At 43.5% G+C, this 14,579-nt stretch overlaps 1 protein-coding gene across 3 annotated transcripts in view; it reads right to left on the bottom strand.

The window, feature by feature from the left end:
* Nucleotides 1–14,474, bottom strand: part of INTS10 (integrator complex subunit 10) — a 32,953-nt gene extending 18,479 nt beyond the window's left edge. For 2 of the 3 annotated variants that reach the window (XM_038746135.1, XM_038746137.1), the window contains exons 1-11: nt 14,404–14,474; nt 13,759–13,917; nt 10,227–10,294; nt 8,321–8,424; nt 7,416–7,555; nt 6,370–6,451; nt 5,927–6,067; nt 4,693–4,864; nt 3,384–3,553; nt 2,780–2,913; nt 834–987 (exon numbers count right to left, since the gene is read on the bottom strand). In XM_038746135.1, the coding sequence (XP_038602063.1) occupies nt 834–987; nt 2,780–2,913; nt 3,384–3,553; nt 4,693–4,864; nt 5,927–6,067; nt 6,370–6,451; nt 7,416–7,555; nt 8,321–8,424; nt 10,227–10,294; nt 13,759–13,887 (1,294 nt within the window). In that variant the 5' untranslated portion in view covers nt 13,888–13,917; nt 14,404–14,474. Of the gene's footprint in view, nt 1–833; nt 988–2,779; nt 2,914–3,383; nt 3,554–4,692; nt 4,865–5,926; nt 6,068–6,369; nt 6,452–7,415; nt 7,556–8,320; nt 8,425–10,226; nt 10,295–13,758; nt 13,918–14,083; nt 14,101–14,403 lie in introns of those variants that run through there. The other variant, XM_038746136.1, reaches the window with a different exon arrangement.
* Nucleotides 14,475–14,579: the final 105 nt, after the last annotated feature.

Raw genomic sequence — 14,579 nt, 5'->3', positions numbered from 1 at the left:
GGGCAAGTCACTTCCCCTCTCTGCGCCTCACTGTAAAACGGGGATTAAGACTGCGAGCCCCACGTGGGACAACCTGATCACCCTGTAACCTTCCCAGCGCTTAGAACAGTGCTTTGCACATAGTAAGCGCTTAACAAATGCCATTATTATTATTATTAATGTGTTTTTTGACTTTTGGGGTTCCTGATTATACTACAGAAGATTTACTTGGCTTCACAACCCAGCCGAAAAATGCTGACGTCTGGATATTACACAGAGGATGGGCATGGGAATTTTCTAGATTACTGAATCCCCTCAATATTTACAGGTGCTGTGGAGGGGAAAAAAAGGAATGATAAAAGTATGAAACCATAAATACAGCTCCCCTTCAAAGGCACAGGGTAATACTGAGCACGTGAACTGCTGATTGGGTTTTCGTCTCCAAAATGGAACCCCAGAAACAATGCTGCTATCCTTTTGATACTAATCTGATCCCTACGACCTGGTGTGCCTGTGTTGTGATAAAGGGGGTAAATATCTCTCTCTCTCTCACACAGTAGAGTCCACACAGTCACTTCTACCCTCACTCTCACCTTTGTGTAGCTAAAGTCTCCAGCGGGGATGGGGAGGAGGCCATGTGCACAGAGGAAGAGGTGGGTGGGGGGTGTAGGGATGGAGTACAGGGTGGGGGTGCAATGGGGAGAGGATGCTTTGACCAGAAACCTACCCGACTTTCTCTGCCCTGGGCCCAAATGGACCATAGTCTGGCCTTGCCGAGGGGGCACGGTGGTTGAAAACATTCACAAGCAGCACAAAAACGGTAAAACACTGTTCTTGACAAGAAGATGCCTTACCCTTATCAAGGGAATCTAGAGAATAGAGCAGCTCCCAGCTCTCTCGTGCCAATTTAAAGCTCTCCAGTACCTCAATGGAGTTGACAAGTTCCGCTTTATTAACTACAATGTGGCGATTTCTTCCTTTCCCTGAACATTCTTCGTCATCTGAACTCTAATGTTTAAGGAGTAAGAACAACAACATGTTTCTCTCCCTTTCAGAGTTTGTGAGGTTCACTACCAGTCTGAATACTGAATTCACTCGAGTCAAGATAGCACAGCAGCAAGAATAAAAAAGCTCATTTTGGCTATAACAATTTGGCTATGAAAAACAAACTACTAAACTTAAACATTAAACTTTGAGGAGCATCACAAAGTAAAATATACTGCAAAATCACAACGCCAGTTCCGCAAAGTAAAATATACTGCAAAATCACAACGCCAGTTCCCTTACAACATGTTTTTGCTACGTGTTTTGTCCGGAACACCGAAAGGAAATTATGGAATGATTTTCTGACCATGCCAGTCTGTCTGGATGCAGTGCAAATCAGCGTCAAAATAGTTGGGCATAGCACAGCATCGGATACAATAAGTACTACAACGTGAGCTTTCCTTAAGGCAGCCTTTTGCAAAAATCTAACATCCACATTACAGGAGAATTCTTTCCGTAACACTTTTTTTCTTGTGTTTTGGACAGAATGCTGTTAGGGAATTAGAGAACCTTCTTCCAACCCTGCGGAAGGTACATGGTGTGATTCCAATAATTCTTTCAATCACGTTTACTGAGTGCCTACTGTGTGCAAAGCACTGTACTAAGCCCTTAGGAGAGTACAATACAACAACAGTTCATGGCAGCCCATGCCGCCCCTTACTGCAGAGCCTGACTCTCATTAATAACATATATCTTGCATTTACAAGTGCTTTTGAATTTTTCCAAAGGGCTTTTACATCAATTACCTCATTCTGTCCCTATCCGTATTTTGTCCGTAATCCCTGAGGAGTACGGGGAGGCAAGTATTATTACCCCCACTTAACAGACGAGGAAACAGAGGCACAGAGAGTTAAGTGACTAGCCCAAGGTCATCCAGCAGGCCACTGGCAGATCTGGGACTGGAATCCAGGTCTCTTGACTCTTAGGCCTCTGCTCTTTCCACTAGACTTTTTAAATTCAATGCCTCTTTAATTGCTTATCAACTTTACATTATGCTACCTCATTTATATACGGAGAGGGGGATAAACTCTTTACTGTTTGTCATGCTCTTCCAGACATGGTGTCACTCAGCATGCTTTCCAGCACTGTTACATATGTTATTGTTTTGGGAGCGTGGCTCTTATGAAGTTCATGAGCTCCTCATTTACAACACCGTTAACACAGAGCCCAACTTTTAGAATGAGAGTCTCACGCAAGATGGTAAAGGAGAAACCACTAAAACAAAGAATTCTCAACAATCAAGTGGAGGGTGGGAGAGAGACAAATTTGAGAGGGTAAACTCCCGCCAACAGTCAATCAGAGAGAGGCAGAAAAATGCTCTATTGAAGCTAGACTGTATAATGTAAATGCTGTCGGATATCAGAGGGCGCACACACGTGTCTTCAGATTGCAAAGAAGACTGCACTTCCACAAAATTACATTTTGTTGCATCTGTAGCTCTTATAATTGGCAAACATCTTTTCTATTCATTTTATAATGAAGGCCAGTAATTCTAGGAAGCACTTTCTCCCCCAGAACTTTTACTTGGATTATTCTGATTTTGGTTTTGGAAAAATTGTTATCTTTTAGGATTTCTGCCTACAAGTTCCATGTTGTTCAAGGCTAAATAGTTAAATGACCTAAGCCTCGTGTACGTCAACAATTCCAATTACATTTTTTTGCTGTGATTACTCCAAAGCTATCAGAAGGTTCTTTGCAGTAAACTGTCAAAAGCCAACCTGTCATCTGTTAAAAACGGAACAATTCAAAACATTACCATGGTTTTTTCCCTTCCCTCAGCAAGCTTCCTCTTTTTATGTATGTGCTTGTTACGATCAATTTCTACATCGCCATATACATTTGCCACGTCTTCAAGGAGAATAAGTGGAACTTGGCTTGGGGCATTTGGACCTAAATAAACAATGAATGAAAACAAAAATTACCTTTTAAATAGGTAAAATTGCGAAACCTTTACTAATGTACGATAATCAAATAAAATTCCAGGATTCTGCAATTGAAAATTCAGAACATTATTCTACATCACCGAAATCTCCAAAGCAATATTAGGAAGAATGATCCCGTCAGAAAGTGAGAGGAAAAATTATCTACAGCTGTGGAAGTTCACAATCACTCAAAACTGTATACTGTGGTAGCCAAAATGGTTGACTGAAAATTGGGCAAGAGACTCAAGACTGTGGTTGACAAGGGAAATACGTACCTATCTAAAGGTGTTCTTTCGTGATGTTGCATTTACAAATCGAGAAACCCCTGCAACCTCCTTGATACAAAAATGGTGTTGATTTATGACCCTATAAACATCTTAAGTCCAATGGTTTTGAATGGTTATACATCCTGAAAGTTCTTTCCTAAAGAGAACTAACCTTGGAAGAGAGATGGCTGGATACTGTTGACATACTGGAATGCATTTTTAAAGAAGACCAGCATTGTGGAATACACAACTTGGCTTTTGTACTTAGCATGGGCTTCGTTGTCAAAGTTACTGATATACCTGCAGAGATCTTTCATTCTGTGCAAAATATCACCAAAGCTCCTGAAAGATGAAGGGTGACGTGAAGATAACGTCAGTGAACCTGAGCTGCTCAGCCAGGACACACGAGAGAAGGAATTGAGTTCATCTGCCTGAAAAACAACGCTTCAAATCTGCTGAACTTGAACAGAAACAAGAGGGAGATTCTCTGAGTCTACGGTGATCACTGAGATGACCTTGAGAATTCAGGACAAGGAGATGCAACTGATGGCAGAATTAATCTAAGGATGTCATGGGCACCATTTGGTGAAGTCCACCTGGCTTTTGGCAGATCCTACAGCGTTTCTCCTGAGCCTCTCCTTTGCTCCAGAGGCTTGGTACTCCCTTCCCAAGTCCATCGAACACTACTGTGGTACCGGAGGCCCGGAACTTGGTGGAGTAAGTTAAATAAATAAATTAAATAAATACGATTGATTGATTAAGGGGTACAGACACAAGTGCATAGGCAGTACAGAAGGGAGGGTGAACAGGGGCAGTGAAGTCTTAGAGAAGGCTTCTGAAATAAGGAGGTCAGCAGATGGCTTGACTGACAGATTGTATTTAGGTTTACCACTTCCTCAGTAATATATTCCCAAACTGCTTCCACCTGAGGAGACGGAATAGGCCCAGGGCAACCTTGACAGAGTTCAGGCAAGCTGGATGCAATGCGAGGGACAGAAGCTATCATTTAGAGAGACACCTCAGCAATCAGAAGATGCACAGGATCACATAAACTCCCAGTCAAATATACCATCAGACCAATTCAAAATACTTTATTGCAATAACATCTCTCTGTTGTTTCAAAAGATGTGGATTCTGCATGTTAGTTTTCAGGTGGAAGTTGATTTAACCTCATGAAGATACGGCCACTCTTCTATCAGCTGAAAATGTGACCGAACTACTGAGGAGACCTGACTGCCATTGAGGTTGGAAGAGTACGTGCCCCTGGGGCAGCCCGGCAAAAATCTAAACAATAAAAAAGTAAAGTCCAGGCCTTCTGAAGCAGAACTCAACTCAAGAGGTTTTCTAGCAAGAGCTTGCCAGTTTTGGACCACTGGACCCAAATATGAAGGGAACCAAATGTCTTAAATTCACCCTGTCCAACCCTCACATGGGAGAAGCTGCAAGAGAAACCCAATCCAAGAACAAAGGGCATTTCTAACCGTCTTCCTTTATCCATCTGCCATTCACATCTCATTCCTACGACAGACAAAATCTTGAACAACCTCTCCCACGGGTCCACAATCTGGGATGATTTTTCAGTCAGTCCTTCTATTACGTATTTCTGTGAACTGCGTTTGGTAGGGGACATAAGATCAGAAGTATCTTGTGCACCTTAAAGAAAGAATTAATATTATTATTAAGACACACACTAAACCACTCACTACTGCGATACCACTTCATATGGAATTCTTATACAAACCAAGTAGCTCTGAATCCTTTTAGCATTAAAAAGTTGATTTCAAAGTTACTTAATATTTAATTTGAAGTAACTCTTCCCCCTAAGGGGAGCATAAGCATATGGTTTTTAATCCATTTAATTTCTGCCTATTATTACAAGCTTCCAGCTGCTGGGCACTCTATGCCTACTGTCAATTAAAAGCTCTGGATATTAACTTGGGCACAGGATTGAGATGGGAAAGACAAGGGGAGGACAGGGTTTGGGTGGGAAGATAAGAGGTCAAAGGGAGCCTAACAAAAGGAACACATTTAAATGAACATTAACAATTGTTAGATTGTAGAATCCTTGATGCATATTAAATGCTATTGTACTTTTCCAAGGGCTTAGTACAGTGCTCTGCACATAGTAAGCACTCAATAAATCCACATATCTCAGGTTTTTTTTTTTTACAAAAGCTATATATCTTCTGATAAGTCTTTAAAACAGGGTTCAACTAAATATAAACTGAATAATAAAGGAGATGTGTTGGCAGATCTAAAAAACCTTGGCCAATACTTGGAAAAATGTATTTTTTCTACACTAGATTAACTCAACTGAAATTAAAATTACAGTGATGGAGGCCCAAAAGAAGCATTAGTGCCTGGGCTGACACTTAGTTTACTTGTATTTTCATCCTCATAGGTAAACCATTAAAGAATTTTAAGTAAATATTTAGGTAATCTGATACTTAAAGAACACCAGTCATCAAATCTGAAATTTCTTTATCTGCCAAAAGCACATGGCCATTAAAGTCTCAGTTCCCTTTTATTTTCATTTTCTTTAAAAGTAAAATATTCTATCCCTGTTAAAATTACAACAGTCATTTAGTAAATTGTTATATTATCCAACTGTAACACGAGGTAAGCAGCATGAAGCATCTTTGTCAACTACTACATTCACAGGCCTTTATTTTTAAAATGTATGTAATCAATTTAACTTTTTAGTGATGCACCTACCTTGATGTTGGGTTTCTGTTTGGGCAGATCTTGTAACATAATTAATATAAAATTCAGCTGCTTTGTTCAAATACTTGTATAACAAACTGGCAGGCAATCGAACATCAGGGTTATTAATTATTAGAGGGAGAACATCGCAGACTAATGGAGAAGAGAGAACCAAAGTTAAATTGTTTTGTTACCTGCATAAAAATAAGAGTTTGCTTAGAAGTGCTATTTTGAGACTAATTTTACACTAAGAATTATACGTTGCCAATTAAGTAATGCTAATGGTAATGTTATCCCACATGGGTATAGCTTTGCTGCTACTGCTGTTATTTTAGGTTTTCAAAAATCTTATCATCTGCCAAATAGGAAGATAGCTGTAAAATTGCCTTAGAAGCAAACTTTTGAGAGTTCTCATCAAGACTGAAGAGTGATCTACACCACGATTCTTATCTTACCAAATAATTTCCTGAAGCAGTTGACAGGGGACTCTTGGTCTTCAATATTTTCAGCTTCAAGCAAAGTCTCCCCAAGGCCTACCTGGTTAAACGGGGTTCAAAATGGAAATAAAACTTGAAAATTCTACATCAGAGAGAAAGATCAGCATGATTCAGACTTGATTAAGATTATATGAGGACGAATGAATCTACACAGTGAAGCAGGGAAAAGGCAGGTTCTGCTAACCCCATTTTACAAATGGGAAAAAACAAAACAAAACACAGTGAGTGAATCAGTGGCAGCACACTTGCCTTCTAGCGGGGGTGCTTTACACAAAATCAGCGCTACCCAATCTTTTCAATTGGATGAATAAATAGTCCATGGGTGTGTGAGGGTTAAGTGGGATATTGAAGGTTTCTTCAAAGGTTGTTCATTTTATGATGTTGTATAGCAGTAGACTTCTCCAGTTCAAGGAGCCATCATTGCACTGTGCATAAGTAGATAAACGCCTAAACTAGGAAGCACTCATGCCAAATTAAAATGTGACAGTCCTCTAACAAGACAAATCAGGAGGGCTCCAAGTGTGCTTCAGTACACCTGTTGGGAAGCAATGTCTCCTGCCTCCTAGCCAGAAAACCTCCGGATCTCAGGATTCCTAAGCCTTGGGAGTTAAAGCAGTCAATAGGCATTTTGGATTAAAGGAAATTTTTGCTTTAGTGATCCCCTAGCTCCGTGTTTCCTAAGCCTGCAAAGTACACAGTGCTGTCACTATCAGGGTGGCAAATCAGTTTTGCTCATAACAATGAGGCACTGCTAAAATGCACTTGCCCTGTAAATGCACGACTAAAAGATCGTTTCAATTCTCAAAAAAAAACCAAACGAATCCCCCAAAACATGAAAGAAGGTCCAACAGGACAGACTACGAATCAAGAATTAAAATTACGTTTATTTTCAACTTGATATACAAGACTTGAGGCATTTCTGTCAAAACAGGGAACAGTCTTAAATGATTGCCACCCTCCTAGCCTGAAAATACGCACAGTGAAAACACGCAGTCACTTCTTACCCCATGTTGCACTACCGTTTCAGGGAAACGCCTCAAGAGCAATAGCAACATTTCTGCTCGCTCCAGTGTATTAAAGCATTGTTCTGTGGCCTTTAATAACATCTCACATTGGACCCGACCGGGGAGGGTTTCAAATAAACCTGTAAATAGTAAAATTTTATATTTGATTAAATCTATAGTAAGGGAAGAATAAAGAGCTTTGTCATCTGGCATGGTTAAAAAAACATGTATTTTATTTGTAGTTAGGCAGCTCTATTGGTTAAAATGGTAATGCAGATTTTCCCTTTCAGCGCCTTTTGTAATGCATGACGTTATTCTAAGGATATAATCAATCACTCATATTTACTGAGCGCTTAATGTGTGCAGAGCACACTACAGCTGAGTTGGCAGACACGCTCCCTGCCCGCAATGAGATTTCGGTCTAGAGGGAGCTATGAGATCTGAATCTGACTGTTAGATCACTAGAAATGTGAAGATCCTGCTACTAGCTAAATTTTCAGAATCTCCCAGAGTTCACACTTTTCTACAGTTTTGAATTCCTAAAAGCTACATGTTAGCACAAACAGTAAAGAGCTCACAAAGAAAAAAAAGTCTTCTTGTTTATTTTCTTTGTGTGTCCGCATTTTGGGAGGCATTATCTGTTATACCTGGACAAGGCTCATCGGGAATCACTGATAAATCTACTTCGATTATCCACCAGAGAGAGAGAGAGTTCACATCCCGAGGCTGCTTCTGGGGTTACAAGCTTGATATCATATCCCTTCTACAGAAGCAATGCCTTCAGCTAGGTACTAGGATACCAAGGATCTAATTTTTCATATAGTTTTGCTAATAGTGTGAAATCTGGGCTCTACTACATTGCATTTCAGAGATTGCAGGGCTGGAACTCTATCTCCAAACCTTACCTCTTAAAAACTGAGTCTGTTTATCCTGAGAATCATTCCTTAATGCTGATGTGATAACACTGATTTCTCTCCATACAACTGGCTGATCTGGGAAATTTACAAACCTGGAAAAATAAAAAAGGAGTGTAACGCACTAAATTAAGACTCACTCAGTTCCATCTGAGTACGTGTTTTCACTACACGTTTGGCTAGAATACTGTTAGGGAATGATCACCAGACAATACAAGCCTTTTGGGATATGGTGCACCATGACACTGGAAGAAATGTAGGCATCGAAAAGGGTGACCGCTATTCCTGAAGGAAGGGTTTTGCAAGAATGCCACTCTTGTGTTCAGGGTTTAGGTTAAAAAATTGGAGAATTGGGTGTACTGGAATCCCAAACTTCCAATTTCAAAAGGAAAGCGTTTCTTCCTGAACACATCTGCATTTCAGAGCAGTGCAGAAAAAGTGCACTCTGTTTCTTAATGGATGTTTCCGTGCCTTCTACAATGCACATTAAACTCTGTCAACACTTAGTACAGTGCTCTGCACACAGTAAGCGCTCAATAAATACGACTGAATGAATGAACAGAGTTCCATACAGAGTTATTCAGAGTTGATTTCCAGGCAAGGGTAAGTCTACGTCCCTAAGACAGAGTTGTAGTAGTAGTAGTAGTAGTAATAATAATAATAATAATCCACTCCTCTGCCACTAACCTCCTCAATGTACCTCGTTCTCGCCTGTCCCGTCATCGACCCCCTGGCCCACGTCCTCCCCCTGGCCTGGAATGCCCTCCCTCTGCCCACTTCTCTGGGCCTCAGTTACCTCATCTGTAAAATGGGGATGACGACTGTGTGCCCCATGTGGGACAACCTGATTACCTTGTATCTACCCAGCGCTTAGAACAGTGCTTTGCACATAGTAAGCGCTTAACAAATACCAACATTATTATCCGCCAAGCTAGCTCTCTTCCTCCCTTCAAAGCCTTACTGAGAGCTCTCCTCCTCCAAGAGGCCTTCCCAGACTGAGCTCCCTTTTTCCTCTCCTCCTCCCCATCCCCCCTGCCTTGCTTCCTTCCCCTCCCCGCAGCACCTGTATATGTTTGTACAGATTTATTACTCTATTTATTTTCCTTGTACATATTTACTATTCTATTTATTTTGTTAATGATGTGCATTTAGCTTTAATTCTATTTGTTCTGATGACTTGACACCTGTCCACATGTTTTGTTTTGTTGTCTGTCTCCCCATTCTAGACTGTGAGCCCGTTGTTGGGTAGGGACCGTCTCTCTATTTTGCCTACTTGTACTTCCCAAGTGCTTAGTACAGTGCTCTGCCCACAGTAAGCACTCAATAAATACGATTGAATGAATGAATAATAATGATGGCATTTATTAAGCGCTACGTGCAAAGCACTGTTCTAATCGCTGGGGAGGTTACAAGGTGATCAGGTTGTCCCACGGGGGGCTCACAGTCTTAATCCTCACTTTATAGGTGAGGGAACTGAGGTACAGAGTCACACAGCTGACAATTGGCGGAGCCGGGATTCGAACCCATGACCTCTGACTCCAAAGCCCGTGCTCCTTCCACTGAGCCACGCTGCTTCTCAAATAATAAAAAACATGCTAGGAAGGATATGACTTCCTCAGTGCCAAGAAATAGATCTAAGTAGCAACCTGTGGCAGAGAGGAGAGGAATGCATCCCTCTGGGTTTGAAGATGATGCACAAACGATGGACTGGAACAGAAAGTCATTTTGACGATGATGTTTTTGAGGAATATTAGCTACACTGACAGATAACCTTGGGGACTCCGTGGGCGCCAGTAACCTTTGGGAACTGGCTGCTGCTTCCTGCACTACCAGCTCCAGGTATTTTCGCAAACACTAAGCAAGCTCCAAGATTCACCGTGATGATATCCTCACTCACATGTCATACAGAAGCCTCCCGGCCGACGACGTCCGCTCTGCATTCCGCTCGATGCTGTACATTTCGTACTGCAACACAAAACGGGCAAATTCAGGGCAGGCCACACAGTGCTTCTGGTTCTAGGACTGGCTACTCAGGGCAACGGGAAGAGAAACAAATCTCTGACCCTACCTCACTCATGATTCCTCCCCACCCCATGCCTCATCATACCAATTCATAATTATCAAATGATACACCACTCAGTAAATAGCCTAATAACTTGCCTTCTAGGAACTAACATTTTTACTTACCCCCCCCCCACCCATACTAAAGGCTCAGGGCTAGCTATTATATACATGTGTGTACCGCTCTTCAGATTTGCCTGCTAGTTGTAGGCCACCAAATCATCAAAATTCTATAATTCCAGACCTTCATTTCCTTTTTCAATTCTGAGCAAAGGAGTACAAATATCTGCAAATGTTCATATATGTCAACAAGCGGCCCTGAGGGGTGGGTTTTACAGTGAGAACAGCCGCGTAACAATGACAAGACAATCCCAGCAGTACCCACATATGCAGCAACTGATTACATCCCCAGATTCGTGAGGTTAGTTGCTCACTGATACCTATCAGTTATGCTTCCTCTGCTATTCTGTCACATCAACATTTCTGGAACTTTTTTGCTTGTACAGTTCGTTGTACTAAAACCATTTTTTAAATATTTTTAGTTTAATTTTTTAAAATTTCCAAGTCATCAAACTTTGGGATTAGGATCTGCCACTAATTCATATTCATTCACATGCCCACACATCATCATCAATCGTATTTATTGAGCACTTACTATGTGCAGAACACTGTACTAAGCGCTTGGGAAGTACAAATTGGCAACATATAGAGACAGTCCCTACCCAACAGTGGGCTCACAGTCTAAAAGGGGGAGACAGAGAACAAAACCAAACATACTAACAAAATAAAATAAAAAACACATACGCATCTACACACATGGCACCCAACAGATATTACTGAGGACTCTTCAGACTCTAGACTGTGAGCAGGGAACATGTCTATTTTGTCATATTGTAATAATAATTATGATGGCATTTATTAAGTGCTTACTATGTGCAAAGCACTGCTCTAGTGCTGGGGAGGTTACAAGGTGATCAGGTTGTCCCACAGGGGCTCACAGTCTTAATCCCCATTTTCCAGATGAGGGAACTGAGGCACAGAGAAGTTAAGTGACTTGCCCAAAGTCACACAGCTGACAACTGGCGGAGCTGGGACTTGAATCAATCAATCAATCGTATTTATTGAGCGCTTACTGTGTGCAGAGCACTGTACTAAGCGCTTGGGAAGTACAAGTTGGCAACATATAGAGACGGTCCCTACCCAACAGTGGGCTCACAGTCTAAAAGGGGGAGACAGGGAACAAAACAAAACATATTAACAAAATAAAATAAATAGAACAGATATGTACAAGGAAAATAAATAAATAAATAGAGTAATAAATATGTACAAACATCTATACATATACACAGGTGCTGTGGGGAAGGGAAGGAGGTAAGGCCGGGGGGAGAGGGAGGAGGGGGCTCAGTCTGGGAAGGCCTACTTACTGTGTGCAAAGCACTGTTCTACGCGCTGGGGGAATGGAAGCAGCGTGGCTCAGTGGAAAGAGCCCGGGCTTTGGAGTCAGAGGTCATGGGTTCAAATCCCGCCTCCGCCACTTGTCGGCTGTGTGACTTTGGGCAAGGCACTTCACTTCTCTGTGCCTCAGTTCCCTCATCTGCAAAATGAGGCTTAAGACTGTGAGCCCCACGTGGGACAACCTGATCACCTTGGAACCTCCCCAGCGCTTAGAACAGTGCTTTGCACGTAGTAAGCGCTTAACAAATACCATCATCACCATTATTATTATCTTTTAGACTGTGAGCCCACAGTTGGGTAGGGACCGTCTCTATGTGTTGCCAGCTTGTACGTTCCCAAGCGCTTTGTTAAGCGCTTACTGTGTGCAGAGCACTGGACTAAGACCATCATCATTAGTATTATTATCTTTTAGACTGTGAGCCCACTGTTGGGTAGGGACTGTCTCTACATGTTGCCAACTTGTACTTCCCAAGCGCTTAGTCCAGTGCTCTGCACACAGTAAGCGCTTAACAAATACCATCATCATCATTATTATTATTATCTTTCAGACTGTGAGCCCACTGTTGGGTAGGGACCGTCTCTATATGTTGCCAGCTTGTACGTTCCCAAGCGCTTAGTCCAGTGCTCTGCACACAGTAAGCGCTTAACAAATACCATCATCCTTATTATTATTATCTTTTAGACTGTGAGCCCACTGTTGGGTAGGGACTGTCTCTAGATGTTGCAAGCTTGGACTTCCCAAGCGCTTAGTACAGTGCCCTGCACACAGTAAGCGCTTAGCAAATACCATTATTATTATAATTATTATTGTCTTTTAGACTGTGAGCCCACTGTTGGGTGGGGCCGTCTCTATGTGTCGCCAGCTTGTCCGTTCCCAAGCGCTTAGTCCAGTGCTCTGCACACAGTAAGCGCTTAACAAAGACCGTCATCATTATTATCTGCACACAGTAATCGCTCAATAAATAGGATGATGATGATGATGGTTATCTTTTAGACTTTGAGCCCACTGTTGGGTAGGGACCGTCTCTATGTGTTGCCAACTTGTACGTTCCCAAGCGCTTAGTCCAGTGCTCTGCACACAGTAAGCGCTCAATAAATACGATTGAGGATGATGATGATGATGATTATCTTTTAGACTCTGAGCCCACTGTTGGGTAGGGACTCTCCATCCCCCCGTCTTACCTCCTTCCCTTCCCCACAGCACCTGTATATATGTATATATGGTTGTCCATATTTATTACTCTATTTGTTTATATTTATTTATTTATTTTACTTGTACATGTCTATCCTACTTATTTTATTTTGTTGGTATGTTTGGTTCTGTTCTCTGTCTCCCCCTTTTAGACTGTGAGCCCACTGGTGGGTAGGGACCGTCTCTATGTGATGCCAATTTGTACTTCCCAAGCGCTTAGTCCAGTGCTCTGCACACAGTAAGCGCTTAACAAAGACCGTCATCATTATTATCTGCACACAGTCAGCGCTCAATAAATACGATTGAGGATGATGATGATGATGATTATCTTTTAGACTCTGAGCCCACTGTTGGGTAGGGACTCTCCATCCCCCCGTCTTACCTCCTTCCCTTCCCCACAGCACCTGTATATATGTATATATGGTTGCACATATTTATTACTCTATTTATTTATTTATTTATTTTACTTGTACATTTCTATCCTACTTATTTTATTTTGTTGGTATGTTTGGTTCTGTTCTCTGTCTCCCCCTTTTAGACTGTGAGCCCACTGGTGGGTAGGGACTGCCTCTATGTGATGCCAACTTGGACTTCCCAAGCGGTTAGTCCAGTGCTCTGCACATAGTAAGCGCTCAATAAATACGATTGATTGATTGATTGATGATTGATTGAGTGAGTGCCTGAATGAAAAAGCCTGTGGCGCAGGGTGCGGTCGGCCGACCTGGATGTTGAAGTCCTTGGGGTAGAGGGTGCGTGCGGTGATGAGCCAGGCCTTGGCCGCCCACAGGTCCTGCGCCACCAGGTCCCGGGCCCGCTGCACCAGGAACTCGCAGTCGCCCTGGGCCGACATCTTGGCCCGCCCGTCTCCCTCAGGTGGGCCCTGACGACCGGAAAAGAAGCCGCCCTCACCCACCGCGCATGCCCGGAGGACGACCTCACCCACCGCGCATGCTCAGCGGGCCGGCCTCACCCACCGCGCATGCTCAGAGGACGGGAGCCGCCCTCACCCACCACGCACAAGCCCAAGAGACGGGAGCCGCCCTCACCCACTGCGCATGCCCACAGGACGGCCTCACCCACCGCGCATGCTCAGGGGGCCGGCCTCACCCGCCGCGCATGCTCAGGGGGCCGGCCTCACCCACCGCGCATGCTCAGGGGCCGGCCTCTCCCACCGCGCATGCCCACAGGACGGCCTCACCCACCACGCATGCTCAGGGGGCCGGCCTCAGCCACCGCGCATGCTCAGGGGCCGGCCTCACCCACCGCGCGTGCTCAGGGGGCCGGCCTCACCCACCGCGCATGCTCAGAGGACGGGAGCCGCCCTCACCCACCACGCACAAGCCCAAGAGACGGGAGCCGCCCTCACCCACTGCGCATGTCCACAGGACGGCCTCAACCACCGCGCATGCTCGGGGGGGGGGCGGCCTCTCCCACCGCGCATGCCCAGATGACAGGAGTCGCCCTCACCCACCACGCACAAGCCCAAGAGACGGGAGCCGCCCTCACCCACTGCGCATGTCCACAGGACGGCCTCAACCACCG

Source organism: Tachyglossus aculeatus, chromosome 5, assembly GCF_015852505.1.
Source record: "Tachyglossus aculeatus isolate mTacAcu1 chromosome 5, mTacAcu1.pri, whole genome shotgun sequence".
Lineage (NCBI taxonomy): Eukaryota > Metazoa > Chordata > Mammalia > Monotremata > Tachyglossidae > Tachyglossus > Tachyglossus aculeatus.
This window is presented reverse-complemented; position numbering and strand designations above follow the sequence as displayed.